At 37.2% G+C, this 19,163-nt stretch overlaps 2 protein-coding genes across 2 annotated transcripts; both read left to right on the forward strand.

The window, feature by feature from the left end:
• Nucleotides 1–10,597: 10,597 nt before the first annotated feature.
• Nucleotides 10,598–12,096, forward strand: LOC141719644 (uncharacterized). The gene is made up of 3 exons (XM_074522023.1): nt 10,598–11,100; nt 11,203–11,432; nt 11,729–12,096. The coding sequence occupies exons 1-3, from the start codon at nt 10,701–10,703 to the stop codon at nt 12,005–12,007; spliced, it is 909 nt and encodes a 302-aa protein (XP_074378124.1). The 5' UTR covers nt 10,598–10,700; the 3' UTR covers nt 12,008–12,096.
• Nucleotides 12,097–15,931: 3,835 nt separating this feature from the next.
• LOC141660913 (uncharacterized) lies at nt 15,932–16,969 on the forward strand. Its single transcript, XM_074467912.1, has one exon. It carries the CDS (start codon nt 15,932–15,934, stop codon nt 16,967–16,969), a length of 1,038 nt encoding a protein of 345 aa, XP_074324013.1.
• The last annotated feature ends 2,194 nt before the right edge of the window (nt 16,970–19,163 follow it).

Below are 19,163 nucleotides of genomic sequence, written 5' to 3' on the forward strand. Positions count from 1 at the left end.
AATTTTGATATATTATACGTCTGATTTGGAGTTCAATAACATGTTCAAAATTGAGTTTGATTTTCGAATTGTGAAATTAGGGTTTATAACCCGTATGAATGTTCTTAATTGAAATTCGGGGGTTTCTTATTTCGGGATAGATAGATGTTGTGGTATAGTGGGTTGTGTTCTCTATGAAATTTGCAATCCAGTCGTACAAGTTTCACAAATCAACAAGGTCTGTAGAGAAGGGAGTAGTCCTTTGAAGTTTACGTCGAGTTCGCCGGAAACTGGCGAACTTCTCGGCTATTTTCCGGCCTATTCAGGGGTTGTCTGTGTGATTAAAGAGTATGGTTAGATTCCTGGTAAATTGTAGATGTAATCTGGAGTTTTTGGTGGTGGGAGGATGCCGGAGTCGAGTTCTCCGGCGAACCCCGACTATTTTCCGGCGAGGGCTGGAAAAATTGTAGTTTAGTACCCTGACTTTTGAAAACGATGAACTTCAGTCCTTGAACTTTCCAGAGTTTGCAAAAGTTGGATTCCTGTTTTAAAAATATTCAAAAATCATATTTCCTATTTATTTTTATTATAAAAATTCGTTTTAATTTCTGAAAATTCTGAAAATTATTATTTTAATTCCAAAAAATTATTTTTAATTCAAAAATAAATCTTAATTAATTAGTTAATTAATTTCAGTTAATTTTTAATTGATTAATTGGTCAATTAATTCAAAAATTAATTGATTAATTAATTTAATTAATTGATTTTAATTAATTATTTAAGTAGATTTAATTATTTAAAAATGATTTAAAAATTCCGAAAAATAGTTTCGAGCTTTAAAATATTAATCTAAATTATTTCCAAGGCTCGATAATTATTATAAAATTGTTTTGAAGCCAAAATTAGCCAACCGAACCCTATTTATTACTTCGAAATTGATCCAACGACCCGTTTTAATTCCGAAAAATGTTTTAAAAATTATTTTAAGTACCCGAAAGCCTATTTATGACCCGAGACTTCTTTATAAATGAGATGTCCTTGATTATGTGACGTGTTATGTGTTATATGTGACTTGTTGGTTGACTGTCGGTCTGTATATTCGATGTTTACATGTTTATTGCGTAACTTTCAATCCGTTAATCGGATTTGGGTAAAACGAAGGGTAGATAGGAGTATGTGTTGAATAAAATCATATGAGTTGAATATTGATAGATGCTTATGATATGTGAGCAGAAGAGGCAAGACGTAGGAAAGGGAAACAGATAGTTGAGGAGTAAGACGATTGTGATTGGAAGCGAGTGCAGTGTAGTAAGCTAATACCAGGCAAGTGTTCTGAACTTTCTTGAGATATTATAGTGATTGATAGTCCTGTTTTATATTACAAGTGCTTTGAAGCACTGAACCCTAACCATGAATCCAGTTATTGATCTTAAGCCGTAAACCTGATTCTTTCTAGACCATTGATTATTGTATACCCAAATATGAACCACAAATATATGATACTACTCCACGAATACATACAAATTAAATACCATACACTGAATCGAATTACCTACATACTCAAACCATTGTATCTTATGCTTTGAAAGACCAAATCCTTGAAACTCTGAAATATCGTTTCCTTTGTTATCCAATTCTTTCCTTACCCAGCATCCAAGCTTTGAAATTACCTTATTGATCCTTACGAAGATTGAAACCCTTTCATTATTGAACATTCAATGTTGTTAATGATTCTGTTTATTGTTTATTATTGTTTATTTTGTTATTATGTTAGAATTAGATTGTTTTTATAAAATTGTGGACCAGATTCGTGGTCAGACCATATAATGGTCAAGTTAGGCCAATGTGTGCCTTGGATCCAGTAGTTAGAGCAGTGCTGTGTGCTTTGCTCGGGGTTAGTGCGTGACTGATCAGCAGCCTAACCTTGGTTTTTAAAATGAAACTATAATATCCAATTCTAAATCATAATCCATTGTTCACTTGATATCATAACCATGTTCACCTGATGATCATTATTCTCAGTTTTGTCATTGTGACTTGCTGAGCTAGTTAGCTCATTTGTGCGATGTTGTTTATATTCTTTTCCAGTTAAAAAGGAACCAGTTGGTAGCGAGGATCCCCAGTCCAGCGCGAGAGCTAGGGGTACAGGTTGATCAAGTTGAGCTAGTAGGCTTCTTTTGGGATAATTTAAGTTTGTAAAAGTTTGTAATAATGTTTAATACTCAGCTCTGAGTTTAAATAGTTGGGATTTGAACGGTTTGTAATATAAGTAGATGTGTTTGACTTGTGTGCATACTTTAACCTGTTACGATCCATGGTAGTTGGTAAGTAGGGTCACTGTATATTATTATTATCTTTATTATTGTTATAAGCAGGTTATAAATAAGGTGTGTGTGTGGACCCCAAACTTCTGACCCGGGTTTGGAGGGCGCCACACAGCTGATGGATTGGATGAAGATGAAGATGTAAGCTATGTCAATCTAGCCCTGATGGCCAAGTCTGATGAAACAGAAATAAGTTCTTCAAGTAATCAGGTAATCACCACTAACCTAGCACATTTATCTAAAGCTGAGTGTAATGATGCCATAAATGACTTGTCCACAGAATTATATCACTTGTGTGTTACACTTAAGTCCCTCACTAAGAAAAATGCTAAAATCAAAGAAAATAATTTATTTTTAAGTGAGAGGAATAATGTGCTAGAGTCTCAGTTTATTGAATTTGAAAAATTAATAATTGAGTGTAAGATTGCTAAGGACGAATTAATTGAGTCCTTGAAGAAAGAAGAGATTTTAAAGAAGCAGCTTGAACGAGAACATGAGGTGATTAAAGCATGGAAATCATCGAGGGATGTCCATGCTCAAATCACTAAAGTTCAAGGTATTGAGTCCTTTTGTGATGCATCCTGGAAAAAGAGTAAGGAGAAAATGGAATCCAACTTAGTTGAAGGATTGTTGACAGATGTGGACTCGACGGATGATGAGAATCATCTGTCGGATGACCAAAAGGATTATCCGTTGAGTGACAAAGAGCCACATCCGTCGGCTGTGAGTAAACCTGTGAGCAAAGCTAAGCTTGTCAAGCTGAATGAAAAATATGGATCATTTTCCAAAAACTTTATTTCAGGAAAATCAAGTCAAGTGAAGAAGGAGAAGAAAGTTAATGTTGGTCATCTGTCCATCAAGCAATTGAATAACAGATTAGAAAAGATTGAGGTTAAAATAGAAACTAAAAAGAAAAACAATAGAAATGGGAAGTTAGGAATTAACAAGCATAACAACTACACACCTGATATATATGCACCAAGAAAAATCGATGGTAAGTGTGATAGTGTTAACCACCTGTCTGTTAATTACAAACTTGCCATGCATACTCCTATGTCTGTGCCTCCCACCTTTCTCAACATGACTGCCATGCCTACGAATGTTATGTCTACTCGGAATATGAATGCACAATTTTCTAATATGACATTTACACCTAATCGTTATTATGCTACATTTAGTATGCCCCAAATGCCATTTAGCATGCCTTACTGGAATAACATGTTTGCAAACAACATGCCTTTTCCTGTTAATCAAAATATGCATGATAATTCTGTTTTAATGACTGGTTTCAAAGGTCCAACTCAAATGACTAAGGATGAATCAGAAATTCCCAAGTCAAGTGAGATAAAACCTAAGAAACCAAAAAAGAAATCTAACAAAGCACGACCCAAGAAAACTTGGGTACCAAAATCAACTTGATTTGGTTTTGATGTGTGCAGGGAAATAGAAAGAATCTTTGGTACCTGGATAGTGGTTGTTCAAGGCACATGACTGGATACTCTACCCTGCTCACAGAATTCAAGGAAAGAGCTGGCCCAAGTATTAATTTTGGAGATGACAACAAGGGTTATACTGTGGGATATGGCTTGATTTTAAAAGACAATATCATCATTGAAGAGGTTGCCCTAGTGGATGGTCTCAAGTACAATTTGTTGAGTATCAGTCAGCCTTGTGATAAGGGTAATTCAGTAACCTTCAATTCAAAATCCTGTGTTGTGACAAACAAAAGAAGCAACAAAGTGGTTCTCACTGGTGTGACCAAAGGAAATGTGTATCTAGCTGACTTCAACTAATCTAATGCAGAATCTGTCACTTGTCTTCTCAGTAAAGCAAGTCAAGATGAAAGTTGGCTATGGCACAAGAAGTTGTCCCATCTAAACTTCAAGACCATGAATGAGCTTATCAAGAAAGAACTGGTTAGAGACATTCCTCAAGTGGAGTTTTCTAAGGATGGATTATGTGATGCCTGCCAAAAAGGAAATCATATTAAAGCATCATTCAGAAAGAAGCTTGATTCAACAATTGAAGAACCTTTGCAATTGCTACACATGGATTTATTTGGACCAATCAATGTGTTGTCCATTTCAAGGAAAAGATTTTTCCTAGTAATTATGGATGATTTCTCAAAGTTCTCTTGGACATATTTCCTAAAGTCTAAAGATGAAGCTAGTGAAATCATTATCAATCACATAAGGCAAGTCAACAATCATCCTGATTTTAAAGTAAGAAGAATCAGGAGTGACAATGGAACTGAGTTCAAGAATTCTATGATGAGATCATTTTATGAAGAGAATGGGATTATGCATGAGTTTTCTGCAGCAAGGACTCCGCAACAAAATGGAATAGTGGAAACAAAGAACAAATCTCTTATCGAAGCTGCAAGGACAATGCTTGAAAAATCAAAGTTACCAACATATTTTTGGGCTGAACCTGTGAATACTGTCTGCTACACTCAGAATATTTCTTTGATTAATCAAGCAAAGTGTATGACCCCCTACCAATTGTTCAAGAATAAGAAACCAACTCTGAATTTTCTTCAGGTCTTTGGCTGTAAATGTTTTATCTTGAGGAATCAAACTGATCAACATGGGAAGTTTGATGCTAAAGCAGATGAAGGAATTTTAGTTGGATATGCTGTAGGAAAGGCATATAGGGTCTACAATCTAAGAACCAACATTATTATGGAATCAATACATGTTGTGTTTGATGACAAAAAGATTGAAAGACTGCAAGATGAAGATTTCCATGAAAGTCTCAAGTTTGATAATGTGGAGATGGTTAGTGATGACAGTGATGATGAAAGTGATCAAGAAACAGTGAATAAGGATAATGCAGAAAAATCTACAACTAATGAAGCACATAATTTAACATCTGTCGAGTTGCAAAATGCTTCATCCATCGGGAGACAATCTGCCTTATCCGTCGGGAGACAATCAGCTTCATTTGTCGGGTCATTAAGAGAAGCTGAAAGTCAGAATAGATCACTTATAGAAAGTTTCCCTTTCTCAAATCAAAGATTCACAAACTCAGGGGAGTTTCAAATAATCAAAACTCAGTCACACATCAAGACAACAATGAGGCCTCTTCATCTAGAGCTAATCTACCTCAACAAAGGAAATGGACTAAAGATCACCCTTTTGAGCTCATCATTGGTGATGCATCTTCTAGAGTTCAAACAAGGAGAGGAACTCAAGAAGAATGTCTATACAGTAGCTTCCTATTTAAGGAAGAACCAAATAAGGTAGAAGAAGCTTTTTTGGATCCTGATTGGATTTTAGCTATACAGGAGGAGCTAAACCAATTTGAGAGGAACAAGGTATGGAAGCTGGTACCCAAACCTAAAGGAAAGTATCTAATTGACACCAAGTGGGTATTCAGAAACAAGATGGATGAAAATGGTATAGTAATCAAGAACAAAGCTAGATTGTTTGCTAAAGGCTACTGTCAATAAGAAGGAATAGATTTTGATGAAACTTTTGCTCCTGTTGCAAGACTTGAAGCCATCAGAATCTTCTTAGCCTATGCAGCTCATGCCAATTTTAAGGTCTATCAAATGGATGTCAAAAGTGCCTTTCTGAATGGAGATTTGGAGGAAGAAGTCTATGTTAGTCATCCTCCTGGTTTTGAAGATCCAAATTTCCCAAATCATGTCTAATCTCTTTTGAAAACACTTTATGGACTGAAGCAAGCACCTAGAGCCTAGTATGACACTTTATCAAAGTTTTTTTTGGAAAATCACTTCACAAGATGTACTGTTGATAAAAATTTATTCTTTAGAAATGTTAATGGCTCTAGTATACTTGTTCAAATTTATGTAGATGATATTATATTTGGCTCTACAAGTGAAAAAGTTTACAAAAAGTTTACCAAATTGATGTAAAGTAAGTATGAAATGAGCATGATGGGAGAACTAACTTACTTTCTTGGTTTACAAGTTAAGCAAGTTAGTGATGTAATATTCATTAGTCAAACTAAATACATTCATGATCTTTTCAAGAAGTTTGATCTAATGGATTGTACATCTGCAAAAACTCCCATGGCCACTGCAACTAAGCTTGAATTAAACACTACTGAAAAGTCTGTGGATATTTCAAGCTATAGGGGCATGGTTGGCTCACTTCTGTACTTAAAGCTAGTAGGCCAGATATAATATTTGCTACTTGTCTTTGTGCTAAATTTCAGGCTGATCCTAGAGAATCTTACCTAGTAGCTATTAAGAGAATTTTCAGATATCTCAAGGGAACACCAAAACTTGGTATTTGGTACCCTAGAGCATCTGGTTTTGATCTAACTGGTTATTAAGATGTAGATTATGCAGGTTGTAGCATAGACAGAAAAATTACAACAGGAACCTGTCAATTTCTAGGGAATAAGCTTGTGTCCTGGTTTAGTAAAAAGCAAAATTCAGTCTCTACTTCTATAGCTGAAACTGAATATATTGCTGCTGATAGTTGTTGTGCACAGATTTTGTGGATGAAAAACTAATTGTTGGACTATGGGTTACAAGTGGATAGAATTCCCATTTTATGTGATAACACAAGTGCAATTTTTATTGGTCTCTTTATTTCACTTTATTATTTTTGTCAGTTTATTTCTGAGATAGTATAAAAGCTAAATTCATTTTTATTCTAATCTTTTATCATTCTCAAGAATCAATTGCTCTAACTTCTTTCTTCATCAAAAGTAAATACTTTCCCTACAAATTTCCCAATCTCTAACAATGACTCCGGTCGTCAAAATCATGTCTCAAACTGGATATATCTATGAAAAAACAACTTCATAGCTCTTGTGAACAAGGAGATTCAACAGTCTGGTGAGTTCCACAAGATGATGGATTTTGTGAAGAATTGCAAACTCAGTTATGCTATGCTAGAATCTCCCACTATCTACTGTGAGGTTGTAGAGGAGATATGGACAACTGCAATGTACAACTCTACTGACAAGACCATTACATTCACTCTAAAAGGTAAGCAGTTTTGCATAAATAGTGACATTGTCAATGCATGCTTTAGAATTCCTGATAATACTGTTATTGCTCCACACACAAACACTGACATAATTAACATGCTAAATTCCATGGTCTATGCACTTACTACCTCTAAGTTAAGTGAAATTAGGAGGTTAGGTCTTAGAAATGAATGGAGCTTTATGTGTGATGTGGTAACTAAGGTATTCTCTGGTACAATTAGTAACTTTGATTCTATTAACATTTCTATTCTTAACATGCTTTACATGCTAGTTACTGATAATTACTTTAATTTCAGTGACTTGGTCTTGTTTGAGTTAGGCTTTAAGTTAGGAGAACTCAATAAGAGAGGTAAAAGTATCTATTATGCTAGATTTTTTATGATGCTTGTTAACCATCTCATTGAGAACATTGTGATTGAGAACCCAACCAACAAGCTGAATTGTTGGATTCAAGAAAGAAGGATTATTTCATATCTCAATAGGACAAACCACCACAAAGAGGTGCCTCTCTTTTATTTTCCAATCATGGAGGGACCTCAGGTAAGTGAGGTAAGTTCTACTGTCTCCACTCTTCCAACCTCACACAATTCTTTGCCTTCAAATGTAGCAATGGCATCTGTGTCAATGACCCAACAGATGCCTACCTAAGCTACTAAATCACAAATTTCAAAATCCAAGTCTAAGAAAGCCCCCTCTAGTTTCTTTCAAAAGAAACCAGTTGCAAAATCCACTAAACAAAAAGAGGGGAGTGTGAATGTGAGTGAAAAAGGTGAGGGACAGGGTGAAAATCAAAGAAACCCTAAGGCCTTATTGGTTGATGGAATTCAGGAGCCGAGGAGTAATAAAGCTAAAGATGCACTTCCAAAAACTCTATCAATTCCCTTCACAGGAAAGAGAGTGCATTTAAGGCCTTATTGGTTGATGGAATTCAGGGTTGAAAAGGGAGTTAGAAGATTTTTCAGATTGGAGTACCAGTTGAGTATCTCTAGCAATGAGACTCTATTGGAAATTCAAGGAATGCTAGATCTCTGGAAAGCTGATGAACTTGAATTCCACAGACAAATCCAAAACCAGATAGAAGAGAATAACAGGAGGCTTAGGAAGAAACCTAGACAATCAAGGTAATAGACTTATCTGCTCAGACTAGTGGAGCACCTTGATAATGATTGTGAGTTATTCTTTGTATAATTTGCATTGTTCAATTTTCAGTAAATATTGCAGCACTTATCAGTTTTATCTACTATTTTCAATCTATATTCTTAGAGTGTTTTGTTATCATCAAGTTTCTCTTAATTTATGGCTACAATTCCAGTAGACATAAATTGGGGGAGATTGTTAGGAATATGTTGTGAACTTGATGATGAATTATACAAAACACCTTAGTAGATTTAACTTAGTGAATTTTGTAGCACTCGACGGATGATCGGACATAGTCCCGACGGATGATTCTATATAGTCCCGACGGATGATGATTTGACATCCATCGAGTGAGTAGCTTATGTAATAATAAGTAGTGTAGCACATTTCTGCAAACAACTTTGTGTAGATTATGTAGGAGCTTATGAGTCATGTTGACTACTAGTAGATATGCAGAATAGGTTGATTAATTGTAAATATGAGATGTCTTGTAATTCTGCATAAGTGAAATGAAGTCAAGTGTCAAATAGCTACCCGACGGATGATCAACAAAGTTACCCGACGGATGATCAACAAAGCTACCCGACGGATAACAAACATGTACCCGACATATGATCAATTCAAATATCTGTTGACAGTGACAACACAGTCACATGCGTTGGGTGTTTGCAAAAGGAATGTGACATCCTGTTTAGCAGGAAATTGAGAACAAAGAAGTATTACCATTTCCATGCAAGGTATGAAGATTTTCAAAGATGCTGGAATAGAGTAATGAAGCAGCATGGAGTTAGATTTGATAGGTTTTGTTTTATTATCCTTTCTTATTACCATGTAAACTTGGTGATATATAAACCAAGTGTAGCTAGTAGAACAAATAACTAAGCAAACACATTTTAGGAGAGAAATAGAAAAAGTTATACTTGTCAAGAATTTATCTGTAGTTTGTTTGTTCAACTTGTAAAGCAGCTATGAGCCAATTTGAGCTTCACAACGTTCTCAAATCGATATATATATATATATATATATATCTGGTGGATACATTCAAATCCACCAGAAAGTTCTAAAGATTAAATAAATCAAATACAAAATACTAAAAACACAAGTCTTTAGAACTTTCTGGTGGATTTGAATGTATCCACCAGATATATATATATATATATATATATATATATATATATATATATATATATATCTGGTGGATACATTCAAATCCATCAGAAAGTTCTACATTCAAATCCGCACTTTGCAAATCAAAACACATATATATATATATATGTCGAGTTAAGAACTGTTTTTAAATTTTGAAAAAGAAGTCAGAATTACATTCAACCCCCTTCTGTAATTCTTGTTGTATTGTCAGGGGATAATGTCTTGATAGGTATGCTGCCTAACAGTTGTACTTAAAAGTAGCGAACAAAAACTCTTCTTATATCTGGTGAATAATTCAAATCCACCATAAAGTTTTAAAAACTTGTGTTTTTATTACTTTGTATTTGATTTATTTAATCCTTTCATTCTGCACTTTGCAAATCAAAACACATATATATCTGTCGAGTTAAGAACTGTTTTTTAATTTTGAAAAAGAAGTCAAAATTATATTTAACCCCTTTCTATAATTCTTGTTATATTGTTAGGGGATAACATTTTGATATATATGCTGCCTAGAGTTGTACTGAAAACTAGCGAAAACTCTTCTTACATCTGGTCCAGCACTAACATTGCTCGTATTTTACTTAATTATACCGACTCTTCAAAATAAGTTCACCTGGGTTATTTTCATACTTGAACCTGCTTTTACTCTTGAGCTTCCCTGTGTTTCTTTCCTTGTAAACTTCCATTATTTATTTCCCGTATTACTTAGCCATATGGAGCCATATATTTTACATGTAACTTCCATTATTTTACAAGAATTAACTGATTTAAGAGAAGTAACAATCCGTAACCATGGTATGTAGAAGCAGACCATCACAAATAGGAACAGGGTCTGCATAAAATCAATGTTTGCAGGTTTTTAAGGATCATAGTATTAAGTAGATGCTTTCATTTGAAATGCTATTTAAATTTGGTAAGCATTTCAACCTATCAATCTTCATGCATTTAATGCAATATTAACTTCATGGTGTAGGCTTCTCAGTCTATAACTAGCTACTGTGTGTGTTATTTGTAAAGACTTGTCACCCTCTCATCAAGGTACCTAGCTTCCAAACTTCTTGTCAACATCTGCAGATATTTAATTTTTACAGTACCGCATCTCTATATACTATCCTCTCGGAAAACAGGTAAAAAAGATACATGAGACATTTAGTTCTTCAAGAGAAGAAAATGGCAAGTGAAGAAACCTTGAAGAAAATGGAACCATGGAGCAATTTACAAGGCAAGGTGGTGATGGTAACTGGCGCATCATCTGGACTCGGGCGAGAACTCTGTATCGACTTGGCGAATGCAGGTTGTAAAGTCGTTGCAGCTGCTCGGAGAATGAACATGCTCAAGTCTTTGTGTGAAGAAATCAACACTACTTGTGTCGATACTGGTGCCTTTGCCTTTTCCCCGAAGCCTAGTAGCATTACGTATCGTGCGGCTGCAGTTGAGCTAGATGTGGCAGGGAACGGTGAGGCCATCAAGCTGGCCGTGGAGAAAGCTTGGAAATGTTTTGGACGCATTGATGCTTTGGTTAATAATGCTGGTGTTAGAGGTAATTTCCGTCCATGTACATCTATTGTATAGCTCGGTAATTTTTTAATATGACTGGTTCGTGGTGCTACATATACTGATGCAAACTATATATGTGTGCAAGGTGGAGTAAAATCTTCACTAGATTTAAGTGAAGAAGAATGGAACAATGTGGTAAGAACAAACTTGACAGGATCATGGTTGGTGTCCAAGTATGTTGGATTGTGCATGGTAGCAGCTGTCCAGAAGGGATGTATCATTAACATTTCGTCAACTGCTGGTTTAAACAGAACTCAAATACATGGAAGTCTTGCCTACAGTTCCTCCAAATCTGGACTCAATTCCATGACTAAGGTACAATCTTTTACGTAAATGAACAAATATTAGATGTCAAGCAATTATGAAAACAAAATTATAAAAAATTCTCATCAAATAACAAGTGCAAGTTCCGCTGATGAGAAGCAAGCTAGGTGGTGTGCCCTTCTTGGGTCGGCTAATGTTGATGAAGAATAGAATGTTCGTCTGAGGCATTTCACAAAAACAGAACTCACATTCACAGTGTGATACAAAAAAAACACAACTTTACACTATTTAGTATTGTTGTTTTTCTTTACATTCTGTTCTTAACTTTTGATTTGGAATATGAACAGATTATGGCACTAGAACTGGGGAATCAGAATATAAGAGTAAATTCAATATCCCCTGGTCTTTTTCGATCTGAAATAACCGAGAGCCTGATGGAAAAGGAGTGGCTTAAGAATGTGTGTACAAGAACAGTTCCATTGAAAACATTTCTTACATCTGATCCAGCACTGACATCTCTCGTCCGCTACTTAATTCATGATTCTTCAAAGTATGTTACAGGCAACATTTTCATAGTTGATGCTGGATTTACTCTTCCTGGTCTTCCTTTATTCTCTTCCCTGTAAACTTTCACATGTGAACATTTCTTCAGTTGATGCTGGATTTCTGTAGGCATTATTCATAATTGATGCTGGACTATTCAATTTAAGTTCAATATTTTTTTTTAAAAATCACTACTATGTCAAGTTTTACTGCATATTATTATAAACTATACACCCTAGTAACCTGCAACTAAAAAATCGCTATACATATACAAGATTCACTAACATAAATCAAACATAAAATACAATTACCAATATGTTAGATTCACTAAACATGCAGTGAAATTTCCATTAACTAGTAACTCACAATAAAAGTCAGTTGTTTGCAGTTGACTAAATTACTTCGTATCCGAACACACGCCTGTAACCACAGTATTACAAGAACAGAAGGTGCAGATCCAAAAATTACATGATACACATTTAATATGTGGCAATTAATCCTGAAATTCTGTCTGCTTCTGATGAGTTGGAGGTTGTCTTGATGCAAATCATCTTTAACATTGACTCCCAACTTGATATCTTAATGCATATCCCGGTCAAGGAAGTAAGTGTGAACTGAAGTATCACATTCGCGACAATGATGGAACCAATATTTTGGATCTTTATCCTCAGAGCAGATTTCGTAATTGACTACTATGTGGATGATCTTTTACCGGAGGAAACATCAAATGTAGTTTCTGTTAATCCCATATGTGACAGACGGTGCCTGATTAATCTTACTAGACACTACGATATTGACGCAATATCCAGATGAATCACAGAGATAGACCATCCCGCTGCATGTGGCAAGAAAGAAAGTGGCGGACAAGTTTGATCAAATCTAATGAGCTTGTGTTTTGGATGTGAGTTGTGTTGAAATTTCCCCGGCAGCACAAACATTGTGTGGAGAAATGAGTTACAATTGACACATCCATAGAAATAATTAGATGTCAATATTATAGGGTTGCACACATCTGCATATCATTGTTATCATTACTCTCGGTTTTAACAACATATTTGTTGCTAAATTTATCACAGAAGATGGGTGAATGAGCATTGTTACAGTAAATGACTTATGGTTTTTGACCAACCTCTGTAACTTTTTCTGAACAATATAGGGACTTTGCTTAATCAGTCCAAAATCAATATTAAACTCTTTCACCAGGGTTGAGAGAAATTCATCTACCAACAGTTCAAATTCATATAAACGTATCTATTATTGCTCTATGTGATTGTCATCAATATCCGAACTACATAAGAGCAGCAATCAAACATACCTATATATGCTCACTGCAACTAAGAATACATACCAGGTAGCACGCATGACACCACAGGTCAATTTTCTGAATCTAATTTCTAATTCTTCATTAAACTATCTATTCACCATTGATTGCTAATTCTTTAAACATACATCTCAATCATGTTATCCAGACACAACCATGATACTAAAGAGCAGGACCCGAGTTTGATTTACATGACATAATTTTTTTACCAGGACATCGAAATTTTTCACGAGCTCCATACATAGATTCCTGGTAGCATTTCTCCACAGCCCTCATGAACCGGAGCTCTTTCACCAATACAACGTCTGCACAATAGTCAAAACCACGACCAAACCCTTCTTCTTCTCTTTGCCAACACTCTCTTATGTTCGCCTAAACGTCATCACTTCCTAAAACACCCTTCCACACATTGATTTCCTGACCCCCAACAAATCAGTAAAAGTTCAAATTCAGAAGAGGCTAAAACTAAGAAGATTTGGCTGTGGTATTGGTTATTTGTAGGGTCTTGGTTTTCCAATTACCCCCTTTCAGAGGGGGGTTCCAGAGCAAAGAAGCAGAGTACATTACCATCTTAAAGGACTATCGAAGGGGTTTGCACAAAATATGTACTGAGGTCTAAGGCAAGCTAAAGTGGAACTGAAAAAAATTAGAAATTACTCTGACACTTGATAAGTGCTTCTCGATACTGAAATTTGTATTAAAAGCACTATTAAAAAATATTTTAAAAACTGTCTATAAGTAAAAAAAAATTATGCATTCAGGAAGATATCATATTTGGAAAAAAAAACAATGATTTACATTAGGAACAAGGTAATTAGTCATCAACTGATTAGGGATTTTGCTATACTTATCAAATTGTTCAACCAAGACAAATTGATGTCACCCACTGCTGCAGAAGACCTTGTGAACAAAGAAGCTCCTAAAGTTCAAGAGGAGAGTTTCACAAAAAAAGGCCTCTCAAACAAACTAATGTAGCATAAAATGCACTGCAAAATGAAAATTTATAAACCATATCTATCCTTTTGGATTAGCTTTAGCCATAAGTGGTTATCAGCAGCAACAATTGATAACCATACTAACTAAATAAGAGCAGCAATCGGCATAAGAGGAAAATGTCGTTTATATTCCCCACAATCTAACCTTACATAGCAGGAATCTAAAAGGTCAGCAGAGTATGTAAAAGGAAGTATAAATCTTGGTTGGAACAAGATAATACGGTCAAAGGAGTTATAGTTAGGATAATTGTGGAACATAATGTAAAGTCCAAGAAAACCCATTTTGTAAGATAAAACCCATTTGGGACTTGGTATAAATACAAGACAACAACCTCGTTTGAAGAGGTTGGCAAATTAAGTAAAGAGATCACTTTCTAAATTATAGTCTTAATATTAATAATATTAAAGGCACATCATTTGACGCTAAAAGGAGTTTTACTTTACAGATCCAACCGGAATATGATTGTTGAAGAGATTGATCCAGGAACGGCCGGACCAACTCAGGTAAAGGAGTTGACGGCGGAAATTTCCGCCGACCCCTCGACCCATGGTGGTCATGAACTGCCCAAGCAATCGGCGTTAAAGTCGAAATGTTTATTTCCTCCCCCCGAGGGTCCTTCTGATGATCAACAGGTGAACTTGAAAGATACGCATCAAAGAGACAAGAAGAGAAAGTTCACATCAGATCAACGTTTCAAAGTACAGACATCCAAAGGCAAGAAGGTTCTCTCAAGCGACATGCGACTCCATCTAGAAAAGAAAGAAAGGCTAAAGACTCAAAACAAAGAAAACCTGGAAGAGTCACTTGATTCAGATGAAGAACTTGAGTTACTAGAACGTGAGACTCGAATGCTTCAGGCCAAGCTCGAGCGAAAGCGTGAAATTCATCGTCTCCGTCGAGAGCTCCAAGAAACATCAATACAGAACCGAGAACAAGATGATGAGCTCTACGATGAAGACGACGACGCCGAATACGAATACGAACCATCGGCAGAGTCAACATATTCACAACCGTGCGAGCATCGACAACGCATAGTATCATCCGCCGATGTGTCTCATCGAACCAAATTAACAAAGTCAATCTCCCACGAAGAATTTGCCAAAATGCAAGAGGAAATCGCTCAAATGCGTACCATAATGAGAAATCAATCAGGATTTGAGACTATCTCCGAAAGCCCCCTTTCATTGGTCCTCGAGAAAGCGCGCATCGACAGGACATTAAAAACTCCTGCCCTTGACCACTTTGACGGATCTTCAGACCCGTTGGAATTTCTCAACACATTCGACGGTCGTATGGCTTTCTTCGGCCACTCAGAAATCGCCCGTTATCAGTTTTTCTCTACATGCCTTCAAGGCACAGCACTCCGATGGTACAACAATCTGCCTCCTCGATCAATCGACTCATGGACAACCCTAAAGAGCAAGTTTCAAGCTCGATTCTCTAGCAATTACAAAGAAATCAAAGTCACAGCGTCCTTGATGACAATGCACCAACGTTCTGGTGAGAGTCTCCAAAGTTTCCTAGCTCGATTCAGAGAGGAAATAGCGAAAATCCAGGATTTGATAGAGCAGATGGCAGTCAATTTCCTAACAGCGGGCATTGATAAATCTAGACATGGGCTACTCCTAGAGGAAATATTTGATAAAGGCCAAAAACCCTTCAAGCTGTATTTCAGATTATAGAACATCGCATGATGCTTCAAGAAGCAGTTAGCTGCATACAATCCCCTCGACGATCGTCAAGATATGACCGACGCCGTAGCTTTAACCCGCGATCTCCCGCGCATGAAAGACGCCGAGAACGTCGCCAGTCTCCATCCTCGCGTGCGGCCGATCACCCTCCGAGAGATAGAAGAGAAAGGGATTGGAAACCCCGTAATCGACCTGAGAAAGAATTTACTAAACTCAACGCCGAAAAGGCGACAATCCTAGCAATATTGAAAACGGAATCGGACTACCGTCCTCCAAGACCCATGAAACCTGGCAGGCCTCTAAGCTCCAGGTATTGTGATTATCATGAATATACTGGCCATACAACAGAGCAATGCTTCCAACTCAACAACCTCATCGAGGGAAAAATCCGTCGAGGACAACTTGTCCACTATGTACAACAAGATGATGCGCCAAGGCGCCACCATCATGAGGAGGACGACCGAGTCATCGACGTCATCTTCGGCGGTATAGCCGTTGGGGGCCCCTCTCACAACTCTCGCAAGCTTTATGCTCGAAAAGTTTTTAATGTCATCCCCACAATGACCAAACGCCCTCGAACGAATCCCTCCCCCGTTATATCTTTCTCTGATGATGATTACCATCATGATCTCATCGAGGGCCACCAGGATGCCCTTGTCATCACCACGCGTGTGGGAAATAACACAGTCAAAAAAATGCTAGTTGATAATGGTAGCTCCGTCGACGTTCTATATCATCATGCTTTTTCCCGAATGGATATCGGAGATCGAAGACTTGAAAAATCTCGAACACCTTTGTATGGGTTCACAGGCAATGAGGTCCATGTGGTAGGAACTATCGACATGCCAGTACTTTTTGGCTCTCCACCATGTCAAGTTTTGAAGGTGGTGAAGTTTCACGTGATCAGTGCCTCCTCTAGCTTCAACGCCATATTGGGGCGGACAACAATCACTGCACTTCGAGCAATAACGTCTATCTCCCACTTGAAAATGAAATTCCTCACATACTTCGGTGTAGGAGAAATGATCGGTGATTAGGCAACAACAAGACAATGCTACTTAACCATAATGTCTCCAAAGAAAAAGACGGATGAGGAATTTGAAGTCAACCAAGTGCTTGATATCGAGCCCAGATCCCTCGTTGATCTTCCTACCAACAACTCTTGTTCTACTGTCGAGGAGACCGAAGAAATTGAAGTATTTGAAGGAAACCCAGAGAAAACTACAAGGATCGGCAAAAATCTCCCTGAGTCGTTAAAGAAAGATATCACATGCCTTATTCGTGAGTTCGCTGATATATTTGCCTGGAATCCCAAAGACATACCGGGGATCCCCAAGATAATTGCACGTCACTCCCTTCACATCAACAAAAACATCACGCCGATACGGCAGAAACGTCGAATATTCTCTGATGAAAAGAAGGCAGTTATCGATCAAGAAATTGACCGAGTCCTCGAGGCTAAATTCATCGAGCCCGTCCAATTTCCTACGTGGATCTCCAATGTCTTCCTAGTTAAGAAAAGCAATGGAAAGTGGCGAATGTGCGTCGACTACTCGGATGTTAATAGAGCTTGCCCCAAGGATTTTTACCCACTCCCAAACATCGATCAGCTGATCGATGCCACAGCAGGAAACGAGCTCCTTTCCTTTATGGATGCATTTTCGGGATATAATCAGATAAAAATGGATTCTCATAATTGGGAACAAACGACATTCATTACTCATAGGGGAGTCTTCGGATATCGAGTTATGCCCTTCGGTCTAATTAACGCCGGTACAACTTTTCAACGGATGATGAATATGATCTTTGGATCGCAAATTGGGAAAAATGTACTAATCTACGTGGATGACATGATAACTAAATCTAAGTTTGCCGTTAATCACTCTCTCGATCCCCGTGAGACCTTCGAGAATGCTCGAAGCCACAACTTACGACTCAATCCCAGCAAATGCTCTTTCGGACTTACCTCCGGCAAATTCCTGGGATTCTTGGTTACACAGAGAGGGATCGAGGATGACCCCACACAGACAAAGGTAATTCTAGAAATGGAGGACCCAAAATCCATCAAAGATCTTCAAAAGCTAACAGGGTGTATTGCAGCCCTTCGGAGATTCATTCCCCAGTCATCCAAAAGGTGCCTCCCATTCTTTTCCGTCATCAAAAGGGCCTCAAGATCAACAGCCTTTGAGTGGAACAATGAGTGCAAATCCAGTTTCGCAGAGCTTAAGGCATTCTTAATAAATCCCCCTATCCTCACTCGTCCTATCCCGGGCGAGGCTTTGGGTGTATACCTCTCAGCCTCCGACGACACGGTGGCAGCTGTCCTCATTCGGTTCAACGAAGGAAACGAAGTTCCAGTGTACTATATTAGTCACTCATTGCGAGATGCTGAGACTCGATACCAACAGGTTGAAAAACTCGTATGCGCCTTGATCATCACCAGCAGGAAGCTTCGACATTACTTCCAAGCAAGGGAAATCCACGTATTGACAAATCAACCTCTTCAAGATGCTGATTGGCTGCAAGCAATGCAGGAAGAGTTAAATGAATTTGAAAGAAACAAAGTCTGGACCCTAGTGCCAAGACCAAAGAACAAATCTGTTGTTGGTACAAAGTGGGTGTTTAGAAACAAAACTGATAGTGATGGCATAATAACAAGGAATAAAGCAAGGCTGGTTGCAAAAGGATATTGTCAACATGAGGGAATTGATTATGATGAAACATTTGCACCAATTGCTATATTGGAAGCCATAAGGATATTTTTGGCTTATGCTGCTCACAAAAAGTTTACTGTCTTTCAAATGGATGTGAAAAGTGCTTTTCTAAATGGAGAATTGGAAGAGGAAGTATATGTTGAACAACCTCCAGGATTTGTAGATTCAAAACTTCCAAATCATGTCTACAGGCTTGATAAAGCACTTTATGGCCTTAAGCAAGCTCCAAGAGCATGGTATGAGACTTTAGCTCAGTTTCTTCTGGAAAGTGGATTTAACAGAGGAACTATTGACAAAATACTGTTCTACCTCAACCATGGAAATGACTCACTTTTGGTGCAGATATATGTTGATGATATCATTTTTGGTTCTATAAATGACAGACTTTGCAAGAAGTTTACCAAACTGATGCAGTCAAGATGTCAAATGAGTATGATGGGGGAACTTAGCTATTTTCTAGGGCTTCAAGTCAAGCAGAATGAAGAAAGCACTTTTATTTGTCAATCCAAGTACACCA

This window comes from Apium graveolens, chromosome 1 (genome assembly GCF_009905375.1).
Source record: "Apium graveolens cultivar Ventura chromosome 1, ASM990537v1, whole genome shotgun sequence".
Classification (NCBI taxonomy): Eukaryota; Viridiplantae; Streptophyta; class Magnoliopsida; order Apiales; family Apiaceae; genus Apium; species Apium graveolens.

Excerpts from the sequence above, each read along its gene's own strand:
- LOC141719644 (XM_074522023.1), top strand. The coding sequence starts at position 10,701 with ATGAGACATTTAGTTCTTCAAGAGAAGAAAATGGCAAGTGAAGAAACC. Across the intron at positions 11,101-11,202 it reads TAATAATGCTGGTGTTAGAG|GTGGAGTAAAATCTTCACTA; the intron begins GTAATTTCCGTC and ends TATGTGTGCAAG. Across the intron at positions 11,433-11,728 it reads GACTCAATTCCATGACTAAG|ATTATGGCACTAGAACTGGG; the intron begins GTACAATCTTTT and ends GAATATGAACAG.
- LOC141660913 (XM_074467912.1), top strand. The coding sequence starts at position 15,932 with ATGATGCTTCAAGAAGCAGTTAGCTGCATACAATCCCCTCGACGATCG.